Genomic DNA, 26,054 nt, shown 5'->3' with positions numbered 1-26,054 from the left:
TTAATCTGTTTAGTATTTTAATATTGTTACTAAATAATAAACCATATAAGTCCGGTGGTAATACGAATTACTTATTATTATTGAATATTTTAGTCTTGATCAGTTGTTATTTTTCAGCAAACTTAAAGCGATTATATTATTTTGCTTTTAATTTAACCTACGGTTTTATTATGTTTTATATTTTGTAATTTCTAAAAAACATTTGTATGCAATTCTATAACTTGTTTTATTGTACTTTAGCAGCTTTTTAGTGATTCTGTTTTTAGTTATATAACTTTGAGGGCATATATCAAAATTTGCTATTATTGTCTAATATAAAATATAAATTAGAATGTACATAAGATGCCCTTTGAAAAATTATTAATCTAAATAATATAAACCATGTTTATAAACTCTTTTATACCTTTTTATAGCATATTACATATCTGCTAGTTCTTTCCATATACGATTTTCTTATTTGCACTGAAACCTATTTTGAACAAATATTCATCGGTAGGAATTTATTTTTATTTCTTATTTTCTGAATTAATTTGAGACAATAGTCACTTTTGAAATAGTAATTTAAGAGAGTAATGAATATTGGTATTTTAGAGATATTATGTAATCTGTTTTGCAAAATTATAACAGGTATTTAGAGGCTAGTTGTTTAAAATAATATAAAATTTTTCCCATAATTGTTATAAGGAGTATCAACGAATACTGCTTTAGAATTTCATATATATAATTTTTTTTCAAATCTCCAAATCCATTAAAAATAGTCCGACGAAAAATAAACATGTTTTTTTTATGAGAAGAAACCAATATGTTGGGCCTGAAATTAGTCCCGTCTTCATGTAACAGTCGTCCTACCGCAAGGCCAACGCCACAACACAAATTGGGACGACAGAAAGATAATTAATAGTTAAAGAATCAGGTTGTTTTTGTCTGCGTTTATTTTTAACATTTTTTGACCTCCAGAAGGAATTATAACGCTGTTTCCTTATTCGCTGCCGATTTGCGTTGTCAGTTCGCACCACGCAAACAATTTTCGTTAGAAAACTTTTAACACGTATTTTTTTGTACTAATTTCTTTCGTCTTTGTATATTTTGATGTTTGAATATATGTATGTTTATTATTAATGCTGGTTAGCTTTAAAATTTATGTAATATTCTAACAAACGTTCAATCTATTTTTGGTTATAATGTAAGTAAATAGAAATATCCTTTTATATCCGGACTATACCACTAGATTGTCATGTGGAAACTGGAATTAATTTTATTAACGATTTTTAGTTATTTTAACATACACGTTATTTAAATATTAATTCTTTTTGTTTTTAATATTCAGATAAATACGAATTTGCTTATCATTGAGACCGTATCACTAGATTCCTGAGCGAATATAATTCTGGTTGCATAATAATCAATAAAATAGATATGAAGTATATTTTGGTTTTCTAAATTTCAGATTGAGTTTAAATTCGAAAAAGTATTTTTTTTCATGAATTTTACTTGAATTAATGAATTCTATTATTTAATATATTTTTGGAATAGATTGTAATAAAAAAGTGAGTATTCGTATTAGCAATAAATTGGAATGTACATGAATGAAATATTGCATTTGAATATATAATTTATATTAGCTGATAAAATTTCGAATATTGATTGCAATTATTAATTATTTAATTATATATATTATAAATTAGAGTAGAATATTGATATTGGTGTAATTATTAATGACATATACCATACATAAAATAAAAGATGTTTTAATTGAATAATTGTAATAATGGAAACTAATAGGTATATTTCCAAGAACTTATTTTAACACAAATTTCAATATGGAATCATATTTAATTATTTTGTAGTTATTTATTGTTATTATGTTAATCTTGACTTTTTACAAATATTCTAAAGATTAAAATAAGTTTTTAAGAATTTTTAGTTATACTGTTAGTGAATACAGTCGTTCAATAGAGGTTATTGTTTCTGATAAAGCGCATGAAATACAATCTTTTGATTACATTATTGTTCTTACCTTGTTTTTAATCTCTATATTATCTATCTGTTATAAACATTTATAATGTCTTTGTTATACTTCGACATGACTGTAAAAAACCATATTCAAATTTGAACATTCATTCTGTCTGTTTTTGGTTAGGATAGCTAAATACAAATATAGTTGGGCTGTCATACGATCCTCATGTGATCATTGTTAGACGTGCTGTTTCATTCACGGATAATTTTATCATAAAGCGGTATCGATTTCAAGGACAGACATCTGCCCCCGACAGCTGTTTCGGAGATATTTGTTCCAGAGTGATCGGACGTTTTACTGAGTGCGTTTGGTGATGAATGCTGTTAAATTTGTAAGAGGTTTTATCACGGTCATGTAAATCCGTTCTTTTCAAAATAGAAAATTATATTTGTAAAGCATTTGTAAAACGTATTGCTTGAACTAAATTTCAAACTACGAAGATCAGGGCTGTATTGTATTTTTATTATAAAAAATAATTAATTAAGAAATGTCATTGTTCGATGAAGTTTATTAAGCTTTTTTTTTTCTCGATCACAGTGATTAAATCTGATGGTGTTAAATGAGATGGTACTTTTAATTGCTTGGATAACTCAGGTTAGATTTATAGATGTGTAGCGTGTAACGTAATGGCATTGCGTAGCAATAAATGTCTATATTTTTTTAAATTAAATTGAGGTTACAGTGAAGGGTATATTTCATTAACTTTTTGCTTTGGTTAGGTTAGTTTTAAGTTTCGACATTCCTTAATAAAAATGATCTTGTTTACATGATCTTGAGTTCTTGTTTACATTATTTTTATGCATATTTTTCCACATTTTTTTTACTTGGATCTATTACTTTGTATGGAATAGAGTTTCAACGTTTTTGAGGAAGAATTACATACAGGTATATAATAAATAATGCCGCAATCCTCTAAAATATCCGAAGACATATATAGACTTATTTTCCTGTTTCAACTTATTATTTGTTGACTTAATGTTTTTTAATTTGTTTTGATAATATAATAAATTTGAAGGCTCCATAATGTAAACTAATTCGTACTAACCTTAGTTTACATAGAAATGTTTGTCATCTTAAATCACATTCATTAATGTAAAGATTTAAGTAACAACTTTTTTATTAAAAGAAATAATTCATACATATACACATATTATATATAGCTAAACAAATATTTCAACAGATATAGGTATTTTTTAGTTAGAAGAAAGGTAATCTACAATTTTAGTTTGTCTTGTTGGCAAAATTTTGACACACTTTTTTAGAAAAAAAGGAGATATATCACATTACAAAAATATAAATAAAACTTGTTAATAGTTCTAAATCATTATTACTCTATATTTGAACATCACTTCATCATCACATCTATCAGTATGTATTTAATACAGACTGCACACAGTTTCTGTGTAAAAAAAACAGAAATTGTTAGGTGTCATGTACAATGAGTAAATAAGAGATTAATTTTTTTTTTGGTTTAATTACGTGCAATTAAGATTTTTTCTATATCATTATTAAGATCATGAATCAGTTTTGGAACTGGTATATTCATCCTTCCGATATGCTATTTTTCAAGTATATTTAGTTTTATTCTCTTTTTCTTTTTGCTTTTATCTGTTTTTTTTTATTTTAAAAATTGAATTATCATTTTCTAGTTATAATATTTTTATTGTATTTATTATCTTCTTGAAATATCTAAATCTGTTAGAGTAGTTTTAACATGCTTAATATATCAACATCAACGAAATAATTTCTAAAATGTATTTCAATTTGTCGTTTGTTGATATCGTGCATTACCTTACTTAATGGTCTCGAGTTACTAGAATCTCCTCCAAAATTGAATACGTATTTAGATGCATTACAAGGCAACTGTCTATGTAAGCATTCTATGTAAACGGGGAGTAATTAGGTCCAGGGGGTGAAACACTCGATATCGGAGATGTTCTGCCTCTGTCTTATGTAAATATATTGCTATTACTGTGTTATAGAGCACTTAATTAGAATAGTGACTAATAACAAAGTAATAAATGTTTTAATAATAGATTTAAATTTAAAAAAATAATTATTTTATGCAGCAGTGTATTGTTGATGATATTAAAATAAAGTCAGCTGTGAGTTTACGTAACCCACCACAAGAAGAATTCTATTAAACACATTAAGTCACAACACGATCAGGGAATGTGTCATTTTTGTACAAAAGGAGAGGGCTATTGTGGTTGGAAGCATCATTATTATACTGGTCAATGCCTTACGCTAACTTGGTGAATCACCGCTATTACGTTCTTCAGCCGTACCGATCATTGTTTATATGGTAAAATTAAACAATTTCAATTTTATTATTAATTAAGCGAAGAAATTTCTTAAGTAAACTTATGTACGTTGATATATTTTGAAACAAAAGCCAACCAAAATTAATATTTTATAATCTTTGGTAAATTACATAAATTTTAGCCGGAAGTTTTGGTTATATTGCCAGATGGTTAGACCATTTATTGTCCTGCCAAGAATTTTGCGGGTTCGAAACCCGCACTGGACATAGGCATTAGTAATTGTTTGTTGATTTGGATGTTATGATTATATCAGCAACATCAGAACTTAATGTAAGTAAAATTAGATATTTTCTGAAATGAACTGCATGTTCATATTCCACGTAAGTTCACATTCACGAATTGGCAAAACGTTGCTTAGTCAATATAAGTTATTAAACCGACAAAAGATGGCTGTGTTGAATTCGTAATTTTAGTTTTCGATTGATTATCGGGTCATTAATTAACTAAAGCAATATTTTGGCTGAGGTTTTATGTTCCAGAATATTTTCTTGTGCTTTGAATCAAGTTTGTATCAGTCATCAGTTTTTTGAGCTTTATAAGCAGTATAAGTTCTATGCAAAAAATTTTAATCGTAACTGGATATACAAATCGCAAGATAATGGTTTAAATCGATTTAAAATAAACTCTTTCAGAGTAAAACAACCGTCACGAAAATATGCAAATTAATGTATGAATTGCTGAAGTATCCAACACCTTCCCTAAATTTAGCTATCTCTCTGACTTGGGTCTTCTCACATGATAAAAGGCTCATTCCTGGGAAAGAATTCCAGATTATCATGTCGGCGAAGAATTTATTGAAATTTGGGAGGATTAGATTAAGTAATAAAATATATTTCTAAAGTATTTAAAATGAATCAATTGAGTTTTTTATCGAAGTTTTTCTAATCAGGTAAAGCTTATAGAAAACATTGGTTGAAACAGAAAGTTTTGGCTTTAAGTATATTTTAATAAAAAGGTCTTGTAAGTCTTTTTTATCGTAAAATAAAAAAAAATTTAAGTAGTAACTTCACTTCAAGCTCGTTCATATATGGTTTTGCCAAACATTCTTCATAATTTGCATAAGCCTTAAAGGAAACGTTTAGCATACAATGAGTTTAAATACAAACCAGTTTCATTTGGATTTTTCACTATCGATAGTGCAACAGCTATATTCGTGTAAACTTTGGGTAGACAGTTTCTATAAATATAAAAATGGTAGCACAAAAATTCAAAGAGGAGTTATGTAATACATCATTTAGTAAATTCAATGGGGATGGCTTCATTAGACTCGTCATATTATTGCTCTAAAAATGGTACTATTTATCCCTGAGAGTATCTGCCCTAAAAATCGTAAATAAACTAAATAAATAGTAGTTAGTAGAGGAAACTCATACAGATATAGCAATATTTGGCCACGTTAGGCATAATATATGGTAACATGTACATACTTGTTCAGATCAATACCCCATGGAATGGTTTATATGTAGCGTTGGGAACTATCGACTGAAAACAATCGAAACAGTCGATAGTCGCAAAACAGTCGAAACAGCCGAGAGTCAAAAAAATAGCGACTGAAAATAGTAATTATTATTTTCAGTCAAATGCACGGTTCGACTGTTTTTTTCCATTCGTGATGTTAGACGAAGATGTAGGAATTCTTGCTTGTATAAATTGTGTATAGGAAAGGACGGAGATAATTGCTTGGAGCAGTTAATTTTAAAAGTTTTATATTTTTCTATGGTAGTATAAGCGAGACAGAGATGTATATATATTCATTCACATGATAACTTTAAAAAAGAAAACGAAAAAAATATTACTAATTTCTATTAACATGCAATAAATAATATAATTTTAAAGGAAGTAGGATTACATTTATACTGAACGTTCTGTGGATTTGTAGAAAAGAATGGAATAATAACACCACAAATGTTTTATTGTGTTTTAATATATTAATTGTTGTTTTTAAATAACATAGTGTAATAAATATAAATAGTACTACAATACAACTGAAACAAAACCTAAAAACTAAAGAGGTTCAATAACCATGAATACTAAATAAAATGTAAATGTATACCTAATCATTGAAAAAACTAATCCATGAGGAACTCAAAAATGATCGTATAATAACTACTAGACCCTTTTTAAATAAAAGTTTTATTTATTTTTGAAGGGAAATATCTTTAAGTTACTGTTCAGTAATATTATCATGTTGAACTTTTCTTCCGTGAGGCCATTTCTTCGATCGTTAATTATTTGCCCAGATTTTGAAAAAACTCGTTCCTAGGGGATATGTTGCGGGTATAGAGGAATATTTTACGTGTAACTGATATAATTCAGGTAGTATCATTTTATGGGCTTGCCAAAAATCGTGAAAGTTTATCAAAAAATTTGATTTTTTACAATTTTGTTTTTTTGCCCTCGAAAAATAACGTTCCAAAATGCTACTATATTAATATACAATATATAGTTATTCACAACCAAACTATAAAAAAACAAAAAACCACATATATTACATATAAATCTATATAAGCACATATTTGGCGCATTACTTTCAAGGTTCGCGGCTAGGACGACACAGATGGATAGTTAAAAATCAGTCGAATGAACTAGTAGAACCGAAAATAATAACTAAAAGTACACGACTGAAACAGTCGATAGTAAATAGTAATAAAATCAGTCGAACCAAAAATAGCGACTGAAACAGTCGATAGTAAAAAGTACTCAATTACTAAACAGTCTATAGTCGATTTCAGTCGATAGTTCCCAACACTAGTTATATGCTTCCTTCTATTTTTAAAGATAGAAAGTTTGAAATGATTTGGTTGACTTCAAATGATAAACTCATATGTAGGCTTAAACGACCTGTTGTTGTATTTATATTGTTGTATTCTCAATTTAAAGTCTATTAGAATGTGTGCAATTAAACAAAATACATCAATAATTAATTCTCAGTGTGTTAAGAAAGGGAAATTATATCTGAATTGTTTGAAAATTCTCAAACTTAATTTTTGTTAGATTATTCTGACTGTAAATATAAATTAATATTTGCAATTATTAGCTAAATCGCAGATACAAATTTACTACAAAGGGAAGCTATGTGATACGTAATTTCCAATAAATTATTCTTTTATTTGTCGATCCAGATCTGTTAACATTAATTTTCATTTTATATCAAATATTATGAACGATTACGTTTAAATAAATAGTAGATAAAACTGTTCAACATTACCATCCCAGACAATTTTTTTTTATTTCGTTACCTAAGTTATACAATTCTTGAACAGATGGTTTTCCATAAGCAGATGATATATTTCAGGTGTGATCGGAGACGTTTATCAGTATCACAAATATTTTTTAATATTTGGTATTAGAAAGAAAATAAATACCTTAAAAAGTATGTATAATCTATTCACTTTTTTTGCACATACGTCATCAAGATGTTTAATGTATAGCTTGTCGCAATTTGTAAATTCGTTTCAGAATCAGACAATATTTGTCTTCTCAATTTATTCTAGTTTAAAAGAGACACAATGCTGTCTGATTAGTTCGAACACGTAAACGAATGAACCTGTCAAGGTTGCCCGGTTGTCACACAAAATTGCAAAATTCTTGAAAGTAATAGTGATAAAAGGTTATAACTCTAACCTATAAACTATTGTAGCTGTATAATTAACTGTAGTTTTTAGATGTACTATAATGTTAAAATAAATAAGTAGTTCAATTTTGTTTTATGTCAAAGCCAAATTGAACTAAAACTCAGAGTTAATTTATTAGCTTATAATTTTGATATTATAGTTTGAATAATGTTGCCCACTTGAATATTTAATCTTTTCAGGCAAATATTTAATATATTTTGAACTGCTATCAAATTAAAGTTCAGTATTTCGTGAATTAATGTACAGATAACGATGAAGGATGAATATTTGCGATTGAATTGGAACAATTTGTTGCAAAACTATAATAAACATTTCCTCGAAATACATGTTTAGGCGATAAAGGCTACTGTTTACAATTTTCATGTCAGTTATAGTCATATCAAATAACATAATTAATATTTTTTAACCCTGAACAAATGGTGCGTTTTGGATTAAATTTTTAATTAACCTAATTAATATCAATATACAGTATGGAATTAGATTGAGCAAAATGAAAATAAACAAAAAATCGTATGATAAGTAATAGTATAGGAAGCTATAAGTAAATATAATAAAACCACTGTAAAAATGTTAGTAGTAAAAAAAATATAAGGAAATCCTAAATAAATATTCTTATAATTCCACTTCTGATATTTTCATATAATTGAAGACTAATTTGATGCATTCAATACATTTGATGTAGAATATATGTAAAGAGTAAACAACAATTGCTATATCAGCAACAGAAAGTTGATTTGGTTAAAAAAAATTAGTGACTGTGTGTAATTAATGTCTGTACGAGAGGATATATATTGATTGGATTGAATAAAGACACTAATATATAAACAGTAACACTAGATTTTATGCGGAAATATAGCCATTCAGAAATCTTTAGTAATGAGAGTTTTTCATGGAAGTAAAATAAATTATGGGACACCGAATAATTTTATCTCAAGTAAGCTGGTAGATAAATGATTATTAATCACAGTCAACTTTTACCCTCTTATTTAACGAATTATTTATTTAACTTAAACCTGAACACCAGGCTAAGCACCCTTAAATACAGAATGTTCTAATTCCAATTGAATATGTGAGAATTATTGATAAGAAGATAAGAATTCAAAGGATGATTGCTGTATTAAATATAACGAATTACTCTTCACATGTTCATTATGTATATGCTTCATTTGCTATTGAAATATTCAAATTGTTTTGATAATATTGACGTATATGTTTATTTAGAATGAGGACTCCTTAAAGGTATAGCATTTGTGAAGTATCTGCATAAATGTATATTATAAAAACATGTTATATATTATGCATTTGCAATAAGTTGTTTATAGTGATTGCTATTTTTCTACTTAATATGTTAAACATGCGTCAGAATTATATCACCAGATCTCATATCAGCAATGAACACAGAATCAGTTACCATCAAAGCAGTACCTAATCAAATGTACCGAGGTTTCAAAAAAATCAAGACAATATAATCATGAGTTATTTTTTGGTGCATTTTACTCCATTAGTTTATGAAGCAAACTGATACAAGTCACTTCGTCAAAATGGGGTAAAGTATAAAAAACGTTACTGAAAGAAAACACCTATCAAGCAAAGCTGTTGCAAAACCATTAGAATTAGTAGGTATTTGTATTGTCGCTGGTCAAAAAATGGCTTGTGATAATTAGAAAAGGAATATTCACGCTACTGTAGAAGTATATTTTGTGACTAGAATATCTGCTATTATTATAAACTGATAAACCTGCATGACAAATAACCTCGTGTTGTGGTCATTTTAGAAAATTGTGGACGAAATGTCTTTTTTTACTCGCTGTATAGCCTATACCTACACTTTTGTGACCAGAACTTGTTTCAGTCTTTTCTTTCAGTCTCATAACTATAATTTAGAGAATTTCCAAAAAAAAACCTGGGCGATAAAAGATGTTATAACATCCGATAGACAAGTCTTTTGAGAAATATATTAATTCATATTATTATCAAATAATGTCAAATTTTCCATAAAAATCCAAATCGTTTATACACAATCAGTAATGTAAAAAATCTGGTAAGCCAGTAAATAGTTTTTCTTATCCTAAAAAATACTGTCTTCATATTTGAGAAGTAATGTAATTTTCATACTAGAAAGTTGGAAAGGAGTCTAGATTTTAATTGGCTTTAGTTTTCAATCACTGAAGGTAAAGTTTGAAAGTTTTGTGCTTTGGACGAAAGTTTTAATGCTTGTATGATTTAATTCATAATGAATATTCGAACGAAATGTTATTTTAACATCAAATGATATATAATGAATTAGTTAAATTTGGAAACGAAAATAATCTTGAGAGACATCAAATAACATATTTCCACACAATAATGTAATGCATGTGAAAAAATGTAATGCATAAATATTTTTTCTTATCTTAAAAAATATTGAGTTAACATTTGATAACTAATGCAATTTTTATACTAGAAATTTGGAAAGGAGTCTAGATATTAATTAGGTTTAATTTTCAATCACTCTAAATAAGGTATGAAAGTTTTGTACTTTGAAGGAAAGTTTTAATGTTTGTTTTAATGAACATTCGAACTAAATATTATTTAAGAATCCTCGAAAGAAAATAGAATAATCTTGAAAAGCATCAGTTAACATATTTCTCAGCTATCACCTTAACAATCCTCAACCCAACCAACAGTACGAGAACCAGAAAACTCGCACGGTCTGGGAACTTACCTTATCTATGTTTTTTCCACTCGTGCGTTCTTTCTTGTTGATGTCTCGTTATGAAGCGTCTAGGACGCTGGAATGCGACGCGATATATGATTTCCCTGACGATGGCGGACTTGTTATGTAAATGGGGGTCGGTGGGGAGCCGTGTCGCCGTTTCGCTGCTGCTCCATCGTTTCGAAATTCGACCGTTTGCCGGCCTCGGTCACGTTCGGCAAAGAAGCGGTTCGCGGAATCGCTGTTCGGAGTTCGAGGGCCGCTCAACGTTCGGGATTTACTCGGAATCCGAACCCGGTAATCGTTATTTCTTAAGCTCGTGGTTTAAGGGACAACTCAGCAAGCTTGCTGGTCTTTAGTTTCCAGTGGGTTCACACAATATTTTGTTTAGATCATGGAATGAGTAGTTAGACATAAAAAGCGATGTCCCGTATAGGTTCTTGATAGTTGTTACTAAATTATTAGCGGAAATTTTTTAAAAAATATATCGATTTATAATATTTATTTTTTATTTATCTGTATAATTGACGTTTAATAAATATGGAATGAAATAATTATCATTAGGCCAACAATATAATTTTAAATGGAAATGTACTGGAAATTTTCTATTATACTGGAGTAATTGAAGATATAAAATGAACGTTGAAGATTTAACATACATAATGTAAATCATATCCCCTTCAGTCAAAATTTACGACAAATCACAATATTTTACTTAATAATACTTGTATATAATGTAATTGTAATATTTCTTAATTGTAGATTATTATTGCTTTATATTTAATACCAAATGTTTATTTCCTAAAGCAGTAATACCTCACTGTAATATCTACAAAACCTATTGAGAATTTCCATACTTTTCCATACAAACATAAAAAAATCACGTTGCCACAAGAAAATACTTGAAATGGGGCCATAGTTAATTAAATAATATATTATGCATCTGAATTGTCCTTTCTGACATTTATTTCTTTCTTAAATATTTCTTGAAAGCATTTTATTTCAATTAAAACATACAATTCTCCACAATAACAATTTGTTTCCTTAAGAACTAATTCAACTAACCTCTTAATCTTGGTGTTTTACTACATGCTACAAGTATGGAAACAACTTCTGGTTACTCTGGTATATACTCTTGGCACTATGTTCTCCTTTTCCAGTGGTAAAAGATCTGTAAATAAACACAGACAGTGTGTTTCAATTCAATGTACATAGATAGTAATGAAAGGCTATTTAAAATTCAGTTAGATGTTGCAGTGATTCCTTTCAATTTGTCATTGTTGATTTTTAAAAGCCATTTCTGACTTCGACCTGGATCCTTGGGACTATGCATCCTATTAGAACCAGCCTTCACATCCTCGAACGGAACATCTTTGTTTCGTTTTTACTTTTAAATATATCATTTATACCGTAACTGCTGCGAAAATGGCCTGATAAAATAAGCTGTTGGTTCATAAAATACCTACTTCCTACAAAACAAATTAGTCAGCGTATTTTAATACAATAACTTTCTAACGAGCAATCATTTCCTAGTAAAACCTACAAAATCGATGGCAAACAACTAACATTAACAAATACTACAAAATATCTCAAAATTAAATAAACAAAAAAATATGTCATCAAAGATTTCCGGTTAAATTTCAGACCATAGTACACGACAAAAAACTATCAATTATACTGTATTTTCTGAGCCTGGCAGTCTAGTGTTTCTGAATCAGATATAAACATTTCTATGGCTTAGGTATAACATCCTTTCTAAAATATTATTAGCCAGCTTGGTTGGCGCAGTGGTGAAGGAGACAGGACTGTCGTTCTACTATTGGGATATTCAGGTTCGAATCATGCTGGGACATTGTTCAACATTTGTGATTGTCTTTAGACAAGAGTGCAAAATCTGACAAGGAAAATGACCCCAGTCGCGTCACTAACCAGGCTGGGTAAGACCGGATGTTTTCTGGGATGATTTCTAAGTTGATCACTCCCCAGTCGGTAGGCTTAATGCCGAGGACCGTGGTTCGAAGCCGACGTTAAACTGTAGGTCCAGTACAGATAAACCCTCGTTGGTAAAAAACAAAAATATATTAAATAGCACATTGGAAAAATAACACTGATCTACAATTTATTTTCTGATTCATAATAGTATTATATTTGCCCTGTATGGAAATATATCAAGAAAAAATATCTACTATCTATACGATCATAATTTATTATTAAGTGTTGGATATCAGGTTGAAATTTTAATGCATTAAAAGTATCAAAATATTTAATTGATTCTGCAAAAGTTAATTACAATGAAAATAAATAGCCGGTTTGTGTTGATTTAAAAATAGTCAACTTTGTAAAGTTAAAATGAATATGACTAAGGGCTATTTATTTCTTTACTTACTTATTATCATGTAAGACTAAGCAAGCTTTAATTTGTAAGCATGTATATTATAAAAATATAATACTTTAGAATAATATATTAGTTATCTTTGGAAAAAACATTCCAATATTACTAATTAGTAAGGTAAAAATATTGACACTATAAAAACTTTTCAAGAAGAATTAATATTTGATAGTGGTTATAGTAATTCAATAAACCATGAGCATTCGTTATAATAGTTTTACTGAGAAGTATACAGTATTTGTTGTATTTTTAAATTCTATAGTAATAATATAAAATATTCAGTTAAACAACAAAATACAATATCTTTTAAAATAAACACACAACACAGCATAACAAAAATCGACTAAATCATACTAAATTATCGAAATAATCATTATTCCACTTCAGAGTTCAAATCAATATTAATCAATTAACCTTCTAATTAAAAGTCTTATCATAAAAGAAAACCCAAATTAAATAGAATTGGGACTTTGTTGTTTAATACTGTAATATAATTTTTCGTTGCTACATATGTATTTTTAAAGAAAAACGGAGAAAAATGAAGTAATCCTATATTTTGGATTAATACTAAGACTATTGCTCCACAATTTCATTAAAATGTTTCTTAGTCTATAGTGTTTTTCGGCCTGTTTTAGTTCGATTGAAATTAGAAATACGTTCTCCCATTGACCTTTTGAAGTTATGTTAGTCGTAGCTTAAGATAAGTCCGTATTCTTTTATACATTTATTGAATTACGTTAGTATAAATCCAGTTTCAAGGCAACTCCCTTCATATTGAAATTTATATTTTAAATTTTATTGTTATAGATATTGCTTTGTATTAATTAAATGTTAAAGGCTATTGGCATTTAGCACTGTCTGAATTTATAACCAGCAGTGAAATCGAGATTGATTGATAGTACATTCTTGCTTCTCCTTGGGAAAGCCTTCAGTAAATACAATTGACTTGAATTATAATAGAATTCAATTTTATGTCCAGTTCAATATTAACAGACAGAAATATTTAACATACACTGATTATGAACGGGCATCACAATGATAATAGGGGCTGAGAGCCATCCAGAACTTCACAACTCACGGCATCGAATGTTGAAACAATCTTCCAATTCTTTAAAATCATTCAAGTTGAGCAAATGACAAAATCGCAGGATCAAAACTGAATACTATATATTGTTACATTATGGAGTGTACTAGTTTGAATAAAAGTTATTCATTGATTGAATTATCGATAAGACTTTAGTATTAGTTAATAGCAGACTTAGCATATATGTATATGTTAATATGCTGTATTATTGAAATGGCACGCTTGGTCCGCAGTGATCAAAGCGGCAGAACTGTCCTCCTACTGCTGCAATATTCACGGATTCTAATGCATGGTTGTAAATGTACATTTGTGATTGACTATAGACAAGATCGTAAAATCCGACAAAGAAAACCCTCCCAGTCAGGCTAGCCAGACGACAGTAAAAAACCTATACATCCATGCCTATGCAAGTTTCGATTAGCTAGAACTGCACATGCGCAACTTGATCTAATCTAACCTGAGAGTTTTCACAACTACGCGTCCTTTTCTATCATTTAGAAATCATTTTTAGGTAAATTAGGTAGGCTTAATGCAGAAGAACGTGATTCGGAGCCCCCGTTAAGCAGTAGAACGAGTCAATATAAAGCGTAGTTAGTAGATAAAAAGAAGAAAAATATAACATTTTGTTACAAAAAATGTATATGGAAATTTTGGAAATCCGTCCCAAAATCCATTTTGTTAATATTTTCAAAAATGCAAAATAAACCCCTTTGAAATTATTTTACAAATTTGTTTTTAAATATATTTTAAAGTCTCCTTTTACCAACTAGGGGTAACCACGGTCCTCAGCATTAAACCTACCGACTGGCGAGTGACCAATTTTAGAAATCATCCCAGAAGACATCCAGTCTTATCCAGCCTGGTTACTGGCGTGACTAGGATTATTTTCCTTGTCGGATTTTACACTCTTGATTAGGACAATCACTAACATACATTTACGACCATGCCCCAGCAGGATGCGAACCCGCGGTTATCGCAACAGTAGGAGGACGATCCTACCTCCTTTAGCACTGCGCCACCAAGTTTTAAACCCTAGTTTTATTCCTGCCCTGAAGATACATATTTACAATTGTTTATTGACAAGAAGAGTGCAAATTCTGACAGAGTAATAATCTTAGGCATATCACTAATCTTATGCCTTCTGAGATGATTTACACAATAAAAAATTGGTAAGCTTTTTGATTATTTAAAGATCAATAACTAGGATGTTATTCCATAGTTTCCTCCACGTTAACTCGACTCCAAGCAGTAGGTGCAGTTATTGAAAAGTCAAGAAACTGACATGACCAAAAAAAAAGACACAAAAGAGAAAATAGGTACATAAAATATTAAAGTTATTTTTTTATGTTCATCTGACTAAAACTTTCGATAAAAATATGTTCAACTTATTATATTACTATACCAAGTATATCGGTAATTAATTTCCTGTTTTGGCAATAGATATCACTAGCCCTAAGTATGCAGTGTTCTGATTTAATACATATGTAATTTTATTCTATTGACATTAATCTCAAAACTACACGACTTACGTTCTTTATAAATATTGCGTTACTCATTACGTTTCTTGTTTTATCAAAGGCAAACAGCTGCTGAAAGTCATCGTTTGCTACGGGAAATATGGTTTCGACAATTCAAATGTGGTTATTTGTAGGTTCAAGACAAAAAACGTCCTGGTAGGCTAAAACCGTTTGAAGATGCTGAATCGATTGGGTGCCAGATGAGTTGAATAACAATCAATTATTAATAGTCGGAAAATGTTGCTTCAAACGTATGAAAGGAAGTCGTTTCTGCATCCAATAGTAACTGGTGATGAAAAAATTGATTTCTTTTGAAAATTCCAATCTAAAAATCATGTTTTTCACCTGGCGAAATCTGCCCATCGACTGTAATGCCAAATGGCTTTGGTCGCAAGACTATTCTCGGTGTTTGGTGGAACTAGGTTGGTGTAGTATAATATAATGTGGGGCAAAAGTACCGCTACCATTTTGATTACGCGCCATCTTGGTTATGCGACGTCTAACTTAGTTTCGTTGTAATCATTGTGTTGTGTAGACGTCCAAATTTTATTATGGATAAATATACGCGACAAGAACGAGCAGAAATAGTGACAATATTTATTGAAAATAATCGTTCCATTATTGCAACTCAGCGGAAATTGCGTCAATGGTAGCGGGGCTTTTACCCCACATTGTATGACTGTCTAAACCTGCATTTTGCAGCATGGCAATCCCGTGCAGCAAAACCGGTCAAAATAGTATTGAAGTCACTTGGCTGGGAAGTTTTATGAGCCACTCTTTTACAGAGCAACAATTCTTCAACAAGGGGACTCTGTTCTTCCGGAATGTCATCCATTAATTGCCTGAGAGATGGGCAAAATGTATAGAATGAAATAGCAAATCCTTGAATTTTTAACAATCCATTTTAAATAACGTTTATTTAGGAAATTAAAACGGAAATGTGTTACCGACAGACCTGTCTCGATGTTATTTTGTTGTTTATTTATAAGGAATATGTCGGAAAACCTAAGTATATATAAAAATGTATATTAAAAAGTTACAAAAAGAAAAAAAAATACGTAACTATTATTTTAAGATTTTTATAATAAATTACAAAACATACCTCACATTAACATATTTTTATGGGAATTGTTAAATAAAATCATCTAATTCATTTAAGATTTTTTATTACGTAATTTTGTAGGGGAGGTTATTTTAGACATTTTTTTTAAAAGAAAGTACCCCATTCTGTCTGAAGTAATCCAAAAATACCATGAATTTGCACAAACATTACTGGAATGGCAATATTTTTAGCTCTCCAGATGTGCGTGCGCGCGCGAAAGAGACAGATAACGACAGAGAAGCGAACGAGAAAGACTGGCCCGTCTACGTGGGAGATGGAACTGGATTTTTTATATCTCCGACGGCAATGCCGAAGTCATAACTGATAATTTTAATTGGTATTATAAAAGTGGGTGTAATCATATATCGTCGCATATGGTCGATGCATAAATAAGGCTCTCTTTAAGAGGGAAAAAGATGAAACGGGTCGCGTTACGTCCGTTTTTGGCGCTGTAAAAGTTTTATTATTTTTGCCGAAAAGTCCTCCTCGAAGAACACGGTTAGCAGATTCCTGTGCGTTTAAACAAAATAAGAATCTACAAAAAGTTGATCATAAATATAAAATATCGCTAATAGTTATTTATTAATCTATCTATATCTATCGTTTGATCGGTGTTATCTGTGTCTTGTGAAGGTTCAAATTACAATGTTGGTTTTAAAGCAAATCAATAGTTTATCCTAAGTAGCAGTGAACCTACCTCATCTCAATTTATGACGTCAAAACGGTACTTTATTGACATTTTACTCATTTTAGTTTATTTTAGCTTCGTTATATAACAACATTCTAATATAAATAAAATAATGAAACAAAACAGTGACAATAGTTTATAAGTTAGAGTTATTTTATGGTCCCCTGGAGGCTAAATCCACTTAATAATTTTACGTACAAGTAATGTATTTTATTTTCGTTAGAGATAACAAATTATTCTGATACCCCTGTATTTCTCCTGAATTTCTTCTTTTACTACCTGTGTACATTTTTATTAATAAAAATAGATTTAATCACTGCATTCTTTCTAATGCATTTGCCATTTCTGCAAAACAGGTAGTATTCATTTTCTCCTCGTACAATTTAACCAAATGCTCATTATATATTCTAAACAATTACACACATATCTATGCACATAAATCTTTTAACACTATACAATACGATTTTAACCTTTCGTTGCTTCCACGCTCATCAGCCTGTCTTGAAAATTGTCAGCATTGAATCATAATCCTATATCCAAAAAGTTTCATTCACTCACTATCACATTCTGAGCCACTGTTTAAGTCAATAACTAAGCTGTTAATTTCCAATCTAATACTAGTTCACAATTACACCATTTGTCAATGCCTTCTTCTGTGTGTCTGATGAAGTTCATCCAAACCGAAGGGTGGTATTGCAGAGAGTACATTTCTCTCCACATATCCAAACACTTCTTGCCTATGTCTTTCTTGGTGTACTTATCTACTGTAGTAATTCTACTTCTAAAAATCTTCCAGGGCACATCCAATAACAATTCGATTTGATTGAATATGCAGTGGTAAGGAGAAAGACAATTAAAGAGACAGACAACATTAAACATTTCATTTATATTTACCAAGTGACAATTTTAAATATTTCATTCTATAATATGGTATCTTCAAAATTTAATTTATGTTTTGCAAGCCAATCCTTAATGCCAGCTAGCATTTGCCAACCACTTGTCTTTTCAAGGGTAGCATAATCCATTTTGAAATACCTATGTCTATACACAAGTGATGACTAAGTTTTCTATGGGTACTTTCCATACTAACTTATCTGTAAAGTAATTCTATTAAATTAATTTTATATTAAAAAATCTACTCACCATTTTTATACATTTCATAAATTCAATCTTGAATAGAGCTAACATCAAGGTATGTAGGATACTTTCTTTTCGGTGAATATAAAATTTTATTGTTTCTCTTTAATTTGGGATATTTTAGTTATAGTGATCATACTAATATTCAGAGCAGCTGCAACACAATAAAAATATTTCGAATAAAAACCCCAAAGATTAATTTAATAGTATCAATACTTACGTCTCTAACACATTTTACTGGTAAGAATGGGCCGCAACCAAAGTAACCAAAAATTTTGAGCAGTGATTTGAGATTTATCAAAACAAGCAAAGCGCCAAAAGAACGTTTGCCGGTTATAACCTCTTATAACTAATGTTACACACATTTGACAACCGAACGATTTTTGCAGGCTGATTCAATAACTGATACATGTAGTATCAGACAGCTTTGTATCTGAAACAAAATCGGTAAAAAAATAATTTTAACTAAAATAAAATGAGAAGGAAATTATTGTCTGGTGTTAAAACGAATTTTCAAACTACAATAGGCAATACATTATACATCTTGATGACGTAAGTTCACTGCTACTTTGTCCAATAAAATTAGAATAAAAGCGTTTGTTATCGAAAAAATACAATTTTTACAGAATTCATTTCTGCTACAGCTATTTTAAAAAGGCTTGAACTGCTATATTGTAAGATAAATTCCCTCTCTCCATTATTAGATACGATTTTGATGGTACAGGGTGAATTAGGCCCTCAACTTGATTATGATGCTATATTACTGATGTTATTACCCAAAATATTGCGGTCAATTTTGACAATTAATTAATCTCCAAATATGTACATGATGATGTCGTCCGCATATTATTAATTTTTTCAATGATAATACTTGTCGTATCAATAATATTTTTATTTATTACTCATTATTAAGGTACTTGAGTACCTTCAGGTTTATTTCCCTAGATCATACTTTTAAAATACTTATCTCAAAGATAGAATCATGAGAATGCTGTAGGAATTCATAAAACTAGTCCCATGTTAAACTATATATTTTTCGCAAAAAGTTCCTAACTTCATGACAGTCTGCAATGTTTCTGTTGCATTAGATGATCTTGTTTTTTGTTTCGTAATAAATTAGATTCTCATTAGAAAAAAAAAATTGAGCTTGTTAGACAAAAAGCAGAGCAGATCGAACTAAAAATCAAGGAACTGTACAGGTTACTAATATAGACCGAACTTTATCGGTCTATTATAAAGCCTACTTGGACTTGTGGGATTCAAATATGCGGTTGCTCTAAAACATCAAACCAACTAGTAATCTAACGATTGCCAGAACAAATTTTTTTGTTGCATGTTTATCCCACGTAACCAACAAAGAACTACACGATGACCTTTAAATAAAATGGATTTAGGAACTTATCCAAGATGTCACCTTAAAACATGAAATAAGATTACTAAATCAAATAGATTGCTCTAAGTAATGTAAAATGTGAATAAAATAAATGGAGCTCTTTGAATTTATGTAATATATTTTACATCAGTATAAATAATACCCCATAGGTCCCGCATATTACATAAAAAACAGGAAGATATAAACAGAAAAAAACACTACTAATTTCCTGGAATAACAGCATAATTGAAAAACGACAACAATCGATCTTTCAACAAAAACGCAATATTTATACACAAGACCAAGAACGCAGCTCTAAGTAGACGCATCAACCTATCACCGATTAACAGCAATTTCTCCATGTTCTTCGCGAGTTCCTCCATGTCTACAACGTCGTTATTACAGTTGCATCTCAATAGGGTTCCACTGTTGTTGAAATTGATTTTGGACAAATCAACCACCGTTAAATCGATGGTAGTGGACATGTTATCTAATATATCCTCAAGTTTCTCAACCTGAAATCAAACGAAATGAAATATGCTGAATGTATGTGAAAAATGGACAGAAATACCTTCAACTCTTCGATTTGCTCGTCAGTTGCATCTGACAGTGATTCGACTTCGATGTCGATTACTTCGTAACTGTTTATGTCCGGATCTAGTTGGGATTCTTCAACTATAAGGTCCTCTGGGATAATATCATCGGTACCTGGTGAAATTTTCGGTTTGGCACGATTAATTTCAACCATGGTTTTCAGTTGTGTCGCTGAAAAATATAAATATTCATTAAGTAACTCAAAATCAAAAAGAACTGTACTGGTTGGTCGGAATATACTACCAACTTGACCTAAAATCGAATAGATTGGTTTATCAGACAATTATAAAGCGATCAAACCAAATAGTAATCCAACGTTGCCAAAACAAAATTGTTCGATAAAATCGGAGTATGAGGTTGCACTAAAACATCAAACCAACTAGTTATCCAACGCACCCAAAATAAAGTTTTATGACTAATTACCAATGCTTATCGCTACGTAACAAACTATGACCTGGAAATCAAATGGATTTACGAATTTATCCAAGATTTCGCCTTAAAACACGAAAGTAAGTTACTAAATCACAGCAACGTGGAAGTAATACTGCTACTGGACAGTACGCAGGAAATCAGTTGTCTAGTAAGTGTTTATTCTTAGTTTAGGTAGTCCAACTGATTTTTTCTTTCGTTTAACATTTAACAGTATGAAGTATTTCAGTTCAAGTTCAACAGAACAATAGTAACAAATTATTTGTATTAAGCATACCTTAATGTATGATACAATAAGAAAAAATAAATAATGGCCTAAAAAGAATACTCGAGTATAACTCAATGTTTTTTTGAATATACGTATAATAATTTAGGTTAGACTAAGTACTATTTGTTAGGAGATGGAATGATAGTTTGAGAAGTTTTATTTTTCTTATAAGACAGTATTGGTCTTCTTATAAGACAAAAACAAAAAAACTAAGAGTTAAGCTTAAAAAATAGTGTGTTAAAATTTTATCGCCTATGGGATTTAAGACCATTCTAACTATCGAATTCAACAACGTTTCGAACACTAATAAGAGGTATTGACAGGAATAGCACGAATTACGTTTGAAAAAAGACATAATCCATTAACGTTTTACTTCTAAGGTCTTACTACTTTTTTATCATATTACGTCTATGTATTTAAAAAATATGTATCTTTTTAATATTAGTTATTTAGCTTTAACAAATAAAATCTTCCTTCCCAAGCTAGACTATAGCTCCCTCCTGTTCGCCACTTCTGCTCCAACCTACCTCAAATCCCTTGGGATCCTTCAAATTCATTCAAAATACTGCACTTAGAAAAGGACTGGGTGCCCCTCCTGTCATTAGCTCTTTTATTGCAGTTCGTTGTGAGATCGCTTGCTCTACCATCTTCCTTAAATCTGACTTCCACTTGCAGTCTTTTATCGAATTATATTGCTGATCTTCTTTTCAGAACTGAAGTTGGTTTGCTGCACCCCCAACCTATCCACTATCCCAATTTTTCCCCTTGGACCTTCACTACTCTCTTTATAAATATATCCTTCTTATAAGAGAACCAATTTTATAAGCGAGAATATTATTCTTATCTGATTCGGTCCAAATTCTGGACTCTTACCTTGACCGCAAGCACATATATACCGATAGCTCTAAATCTCGCAGTGGGCTTGGCAGTGCGTTTGTGGTTAACAACCGGACAATCCGTTTCAAGCTCTCTGAACAGGGTTCAATATTGTCCACTGAACTCTGGAATACTCAAAGCTTTCTTCTATATTGCAATTGAATATTTCAAAGAACCTAGTCACTGTTATTCATCAATACCCTCTACCTGAATGGCTAGAAGATAACTTAAGTGTGGATCCCTTCTCACGTTGGCATACCGAGAAATGAACGCGTGGATAGTGCGGTCAAATCGGTAGCCTCTTCTCTCCTCCCCATCACAAATCTTTATATTCACACTAAAATTATCTCATTCATTTCGTATTTCACCAAGAGCTAGGTACAGCGTCGTGGGGCCCAGGGGGCAACCATAACAAACGCTTTAGAATTAAAAAGGAATTTTTCTCCTCTACGTCCCTGCCTTTCATCAGCATGTCGTAGCTCTGAATCGACTGAGATAGGGTCACTGTCGTTTATCGCACGGTCACATGATTACTACGAGCCCGCCTGCTTACTGTGAGGTTTGTCACCTTGCTCTTGCTTCAGTTTACTGAACCTCGCCCAGACTCACCCAGATTGGGGCTATATATTTGCTGCACAACTTTCAACAAGAATTTCTTAACGAGAGATAATACTCCTCGGTTTTCTACCAGAAATCGATTATCTTCATAGAGTCTAATCTATACTGAGATAAGTGTCGCTGTCCAAATAACCATTACCACTTCGGTGTGGGTGCTAGTGTGTGCTACTTGGATGGACTCTACTACTTTGTCATGGTTGTGTTTGTTTTGGATTTGTCAATTTTTAAATTATATATACAATATTTATAGTTTTAATCCCCCCTGTTTGTGATATTAATTTTATTTTGGTATCTTCTTTATATTCGTACTTTTTCATACTCGCGAAAATCAATATTAGTTAATGTTTCGTTTATTGTCATCATTGAGTTATTTTGATTTATTGCTAAATATAAAACAGACCTTTTGAATTACCACATTCGCCAACAGCGCGATAATTAATAACTCCGCACCGGCGTATTCTCATGATATAAAAGTGACCAGTGAATTTCTGTTGAACTTGTTGGAAATTATAGTGCAAAACCACCTATCAAGTGACACGATCAGCCTCGGGCAATCTGAATGTCGCGAGCGTCCTGAAGCAGAACGTAAACTCGCAAAAGCTCACCACGTGTCGTCGGGTGAACAAAAGAACGAAGTTGAACAAAAAAAGGCGGCTCCTATTCATTTATTTATCTTTTTAGGAATGTACAGTTATGCTTCGCAGAACTAATCCCACAAATTGCGGCCGGTTTGAAGACGCGATACGCCGCGAATTATAGCCTGCGGAGGATCGTCGGTGATCAGGTCAAGAACGTTCAGAACGCATCATCTCCGTTAAGTTATTCCTCAATTTACGAAATGAGCGGTAATCTAGCGCGCTTTATTTTATTCCATTTTATCTCGTTGATTGTCAATCGGAGCACAGTTAGACCGTCATTAATTGCATGATTAAAAGTCTCTATTATGTTGGCAGAATTCTCGACGCTCTGCTTCCTACCGTAAGATGGTCAGATTAACATAAATCGCCTAGCCAAGTTGAAAGTGGTAAAAGGGGAAAATGAGTTAATAGAGCATTACATTTTAAAAATATAGCCTATCCCAAGTAGCAGTGAACTCACGTCATCTCAATTTATGTTGACATTTTACGTATTTTTGCTTATTTTAACTTTGATATAAAACAACATTCTAATACAAATTAATTAGTGAAACAAAAATGTGATAAAATAAAATTTATTTTAACATTACAGTACATCTAATGCATATAATATAGAAGAACTTAATTAGCCACAATAGTTTATAGGTTAGAGTTATTTTATTCTATTTACATTGTATCTTTTCTAAACCATATATGGTATTCCCTGGAGGCTTAATCCACTTAATAATTGTACATCCAAGTAATGTATTTTATTTTCATTAGAGAACATATTTACGTTTTTATGTTTAGTTTTGATCTCCTTTTGCTGTGTTTTCTTGTCAAATCATTCTGATATCATAATGAATGATTCTGTTAGTACCTGTGTACATTTTTCTTAATAAAATTAGATTTAATCACTCCATTCTCTCTAATGCATTTTCATATCTGTAAAATAGGTAGTATTAATTTGTTGCTCAAATGCTCATATATATTCTGAACAATTACACACATATCTATGCACATAAATATTTCATACTCTACAATACGATTTTCTACAGTTATCCTAATAATACTTACCTTTAGTTGTTTCCGCTCTCATCACTCTGTCTTGGTATATAATCTTACATCAACAAAGTTTCATTCACTCGCTGTTACATCCTGAGGCACTATTCAAATCAATAACTTAGCTGTTATTTCCAATCTAGCACCAGCTCACAATTCCACCATTTATCAATTTCTTCTTCTGTGTGTCTAATGGATTCATCCAAACCGAAGAGTGTTATTGTAGCGAGTGTATTCTTTTCCATATATCCAAACAGTTCTTGCCTGTATATATACTGTAGTAATTCTTTGCCACATCCCATAACAATTTTATTTGATTGAATATGCAGTGATCGGGAGCAAGACGTTACAGTCTGTTGCAATATCTCTTTTCAGGCCTATTTTAAAAAAAGTAAATTACATAAAACACAATTAAACATTTCGTTTATATTTACCAATTGAGAATTTGAAATACTACATTCATTAATGTGGTATCTTCAAAATTTAATTTATATTTTGTAAGCCAATCCTTTATTTACAGCCTTTGCCGACCACTTATTGAATATATTGGATCCTTTTGTTTCTAGCATGAAGAACAATATATCTGCAGTGAATTATTAAAAAATATTATCATTTACAAAACCTATATCTATTCATAAGTGACGACTTATATCTCTCAAAGACCTGTATATCCCAAAGTTTTCTATGGATACGTTTCTATACTAACAATTATCTATGAAATAATTGTAATAAGCTATTTTTATATTAAAATAATCTACTCACCGTTTTTATACATTTCTTAAAGTTAATCTTGAATAGAGCTAACAGCAAGGTACGTACATACTTTCTTTTCGGTGAATCCAACATTATATCGTTTCTCTTGGGAGAGTTTAGTTACAGTGACCATTCTAATATTCAGTGCAGCTGCAACACAATAAAAATATTTCCAATAAAAACACCAGCAGTATAATATTTAATTACCATTACCTCGTTTCATTTCGAAGTTATTGATTAGAGATTAGAGAGATTTGTTTCTTATTTGGCCATTTATTTAGCCTTGGCATTTTAATAAATAAGCAAAGTGTCAAAACAACGTTTGCCTTTTTATAACCTGTTATCACTGATGTTTTGAAGAATTTTTCAGACATTTGACAACCGAACGACTTTTGCAGCGGTTACATGTTCGAACATATCAGACAGCAACGTATCTTTTTTTAACCGGAATAAAATGAGAAGGAATATATTGTTGGGTATTAAAACGAATTTACAAACTGCAATTATCATTACATTTTGATGACGTAAGTTCACTGCTAATTTGGATAGACTATAGATGTTGTTTTTACATCTTACATTACATTTACATTGCTCTGCTGTATTTGCATCCATATATAAACAGGATAAGTGTGAGATAAACACATCAGTATGTATTTCCCAAATTAAAATTAAATCAGACTACTTAGCTAGTTAAGAGTAAACACTTATGCACCATATGAGTTTATGTGGTTTGGTATGCTTCAATCTTCTTCCTTAATATTTCCTATATATTGGTCAATAGCTGTATTACATCTATGTTGTAATTTGGTAATATTTTTTCATGTTTTAGGCTTCGATAACTTTGTAAATCCATTGGTTGCGAAGTTATCGTGCAGTTCTT

At 30.6% G+C, this 26,054-nt stretch overlaps 2 protein-coding genes across 4 annotated transcripts in view; one reads left to right on the top strand and one right to left on the bottom strand.

Moving 5' to 3' along the window:
• The window catches only part of wge (BAH domain and coiled-coil containing protein winged eye), a 208,323-nt gene that overhangs the window by 3,899 nt on the left and 178,370 nt on the right, over nt 1–26,054 (top strand). The window lies entirely within an intron of this gene.
• Nucleotides 20,079–26,054, bottom strand: part of LOC143206488 (uncharacterized) — a 38,999-nt gene continuing 33,023 nt past the window's right edge. For both annotated transcript variants that reach the window (XM_076419057.1, XM_076419058.1), the window contains exons 2-3: nt 20,532–20,725; nt 20,079–20,475 (exon numbers count right to left, since the gene is read on the bottom strand). In XM_076419057.1, coding sequence (XP_076275172.1) covers nt 20,182–20,475; nt 20,532–20,708 — 471 coding nt within the window. In that variant the 5' untranslated portion in view covers nt 20,709–20,725 and the 3' untranslated portion in view covers nt 20,079–20,181. The remainder of the gene's footprint in view (nt 20,476–20,531; nt 20,726–26,054) is intronic.

This window comes from Rhynchophorus ferrugineus, unplaced genomic scaffold (genome assembly GCF_030347505.1).
Source record: "Rhynchophorus ferrugineus isolate W39M unplaced genomic scaffold, kcgeb_rfMv2 rfM1, whole genome shotgun sequence".
In the NCBI taxonomy this organism is placed as follows: domain Eukaryota; kingdom Metazoa; phylum Arthropoda; class Insecta; order Coleoptera; family Curculionidae; genus Rhynchophorus; species Rhynchophorus ferrugineus.
This window is presented reverse-complemented; position numbering and strand designations above follow the sequence as displayed.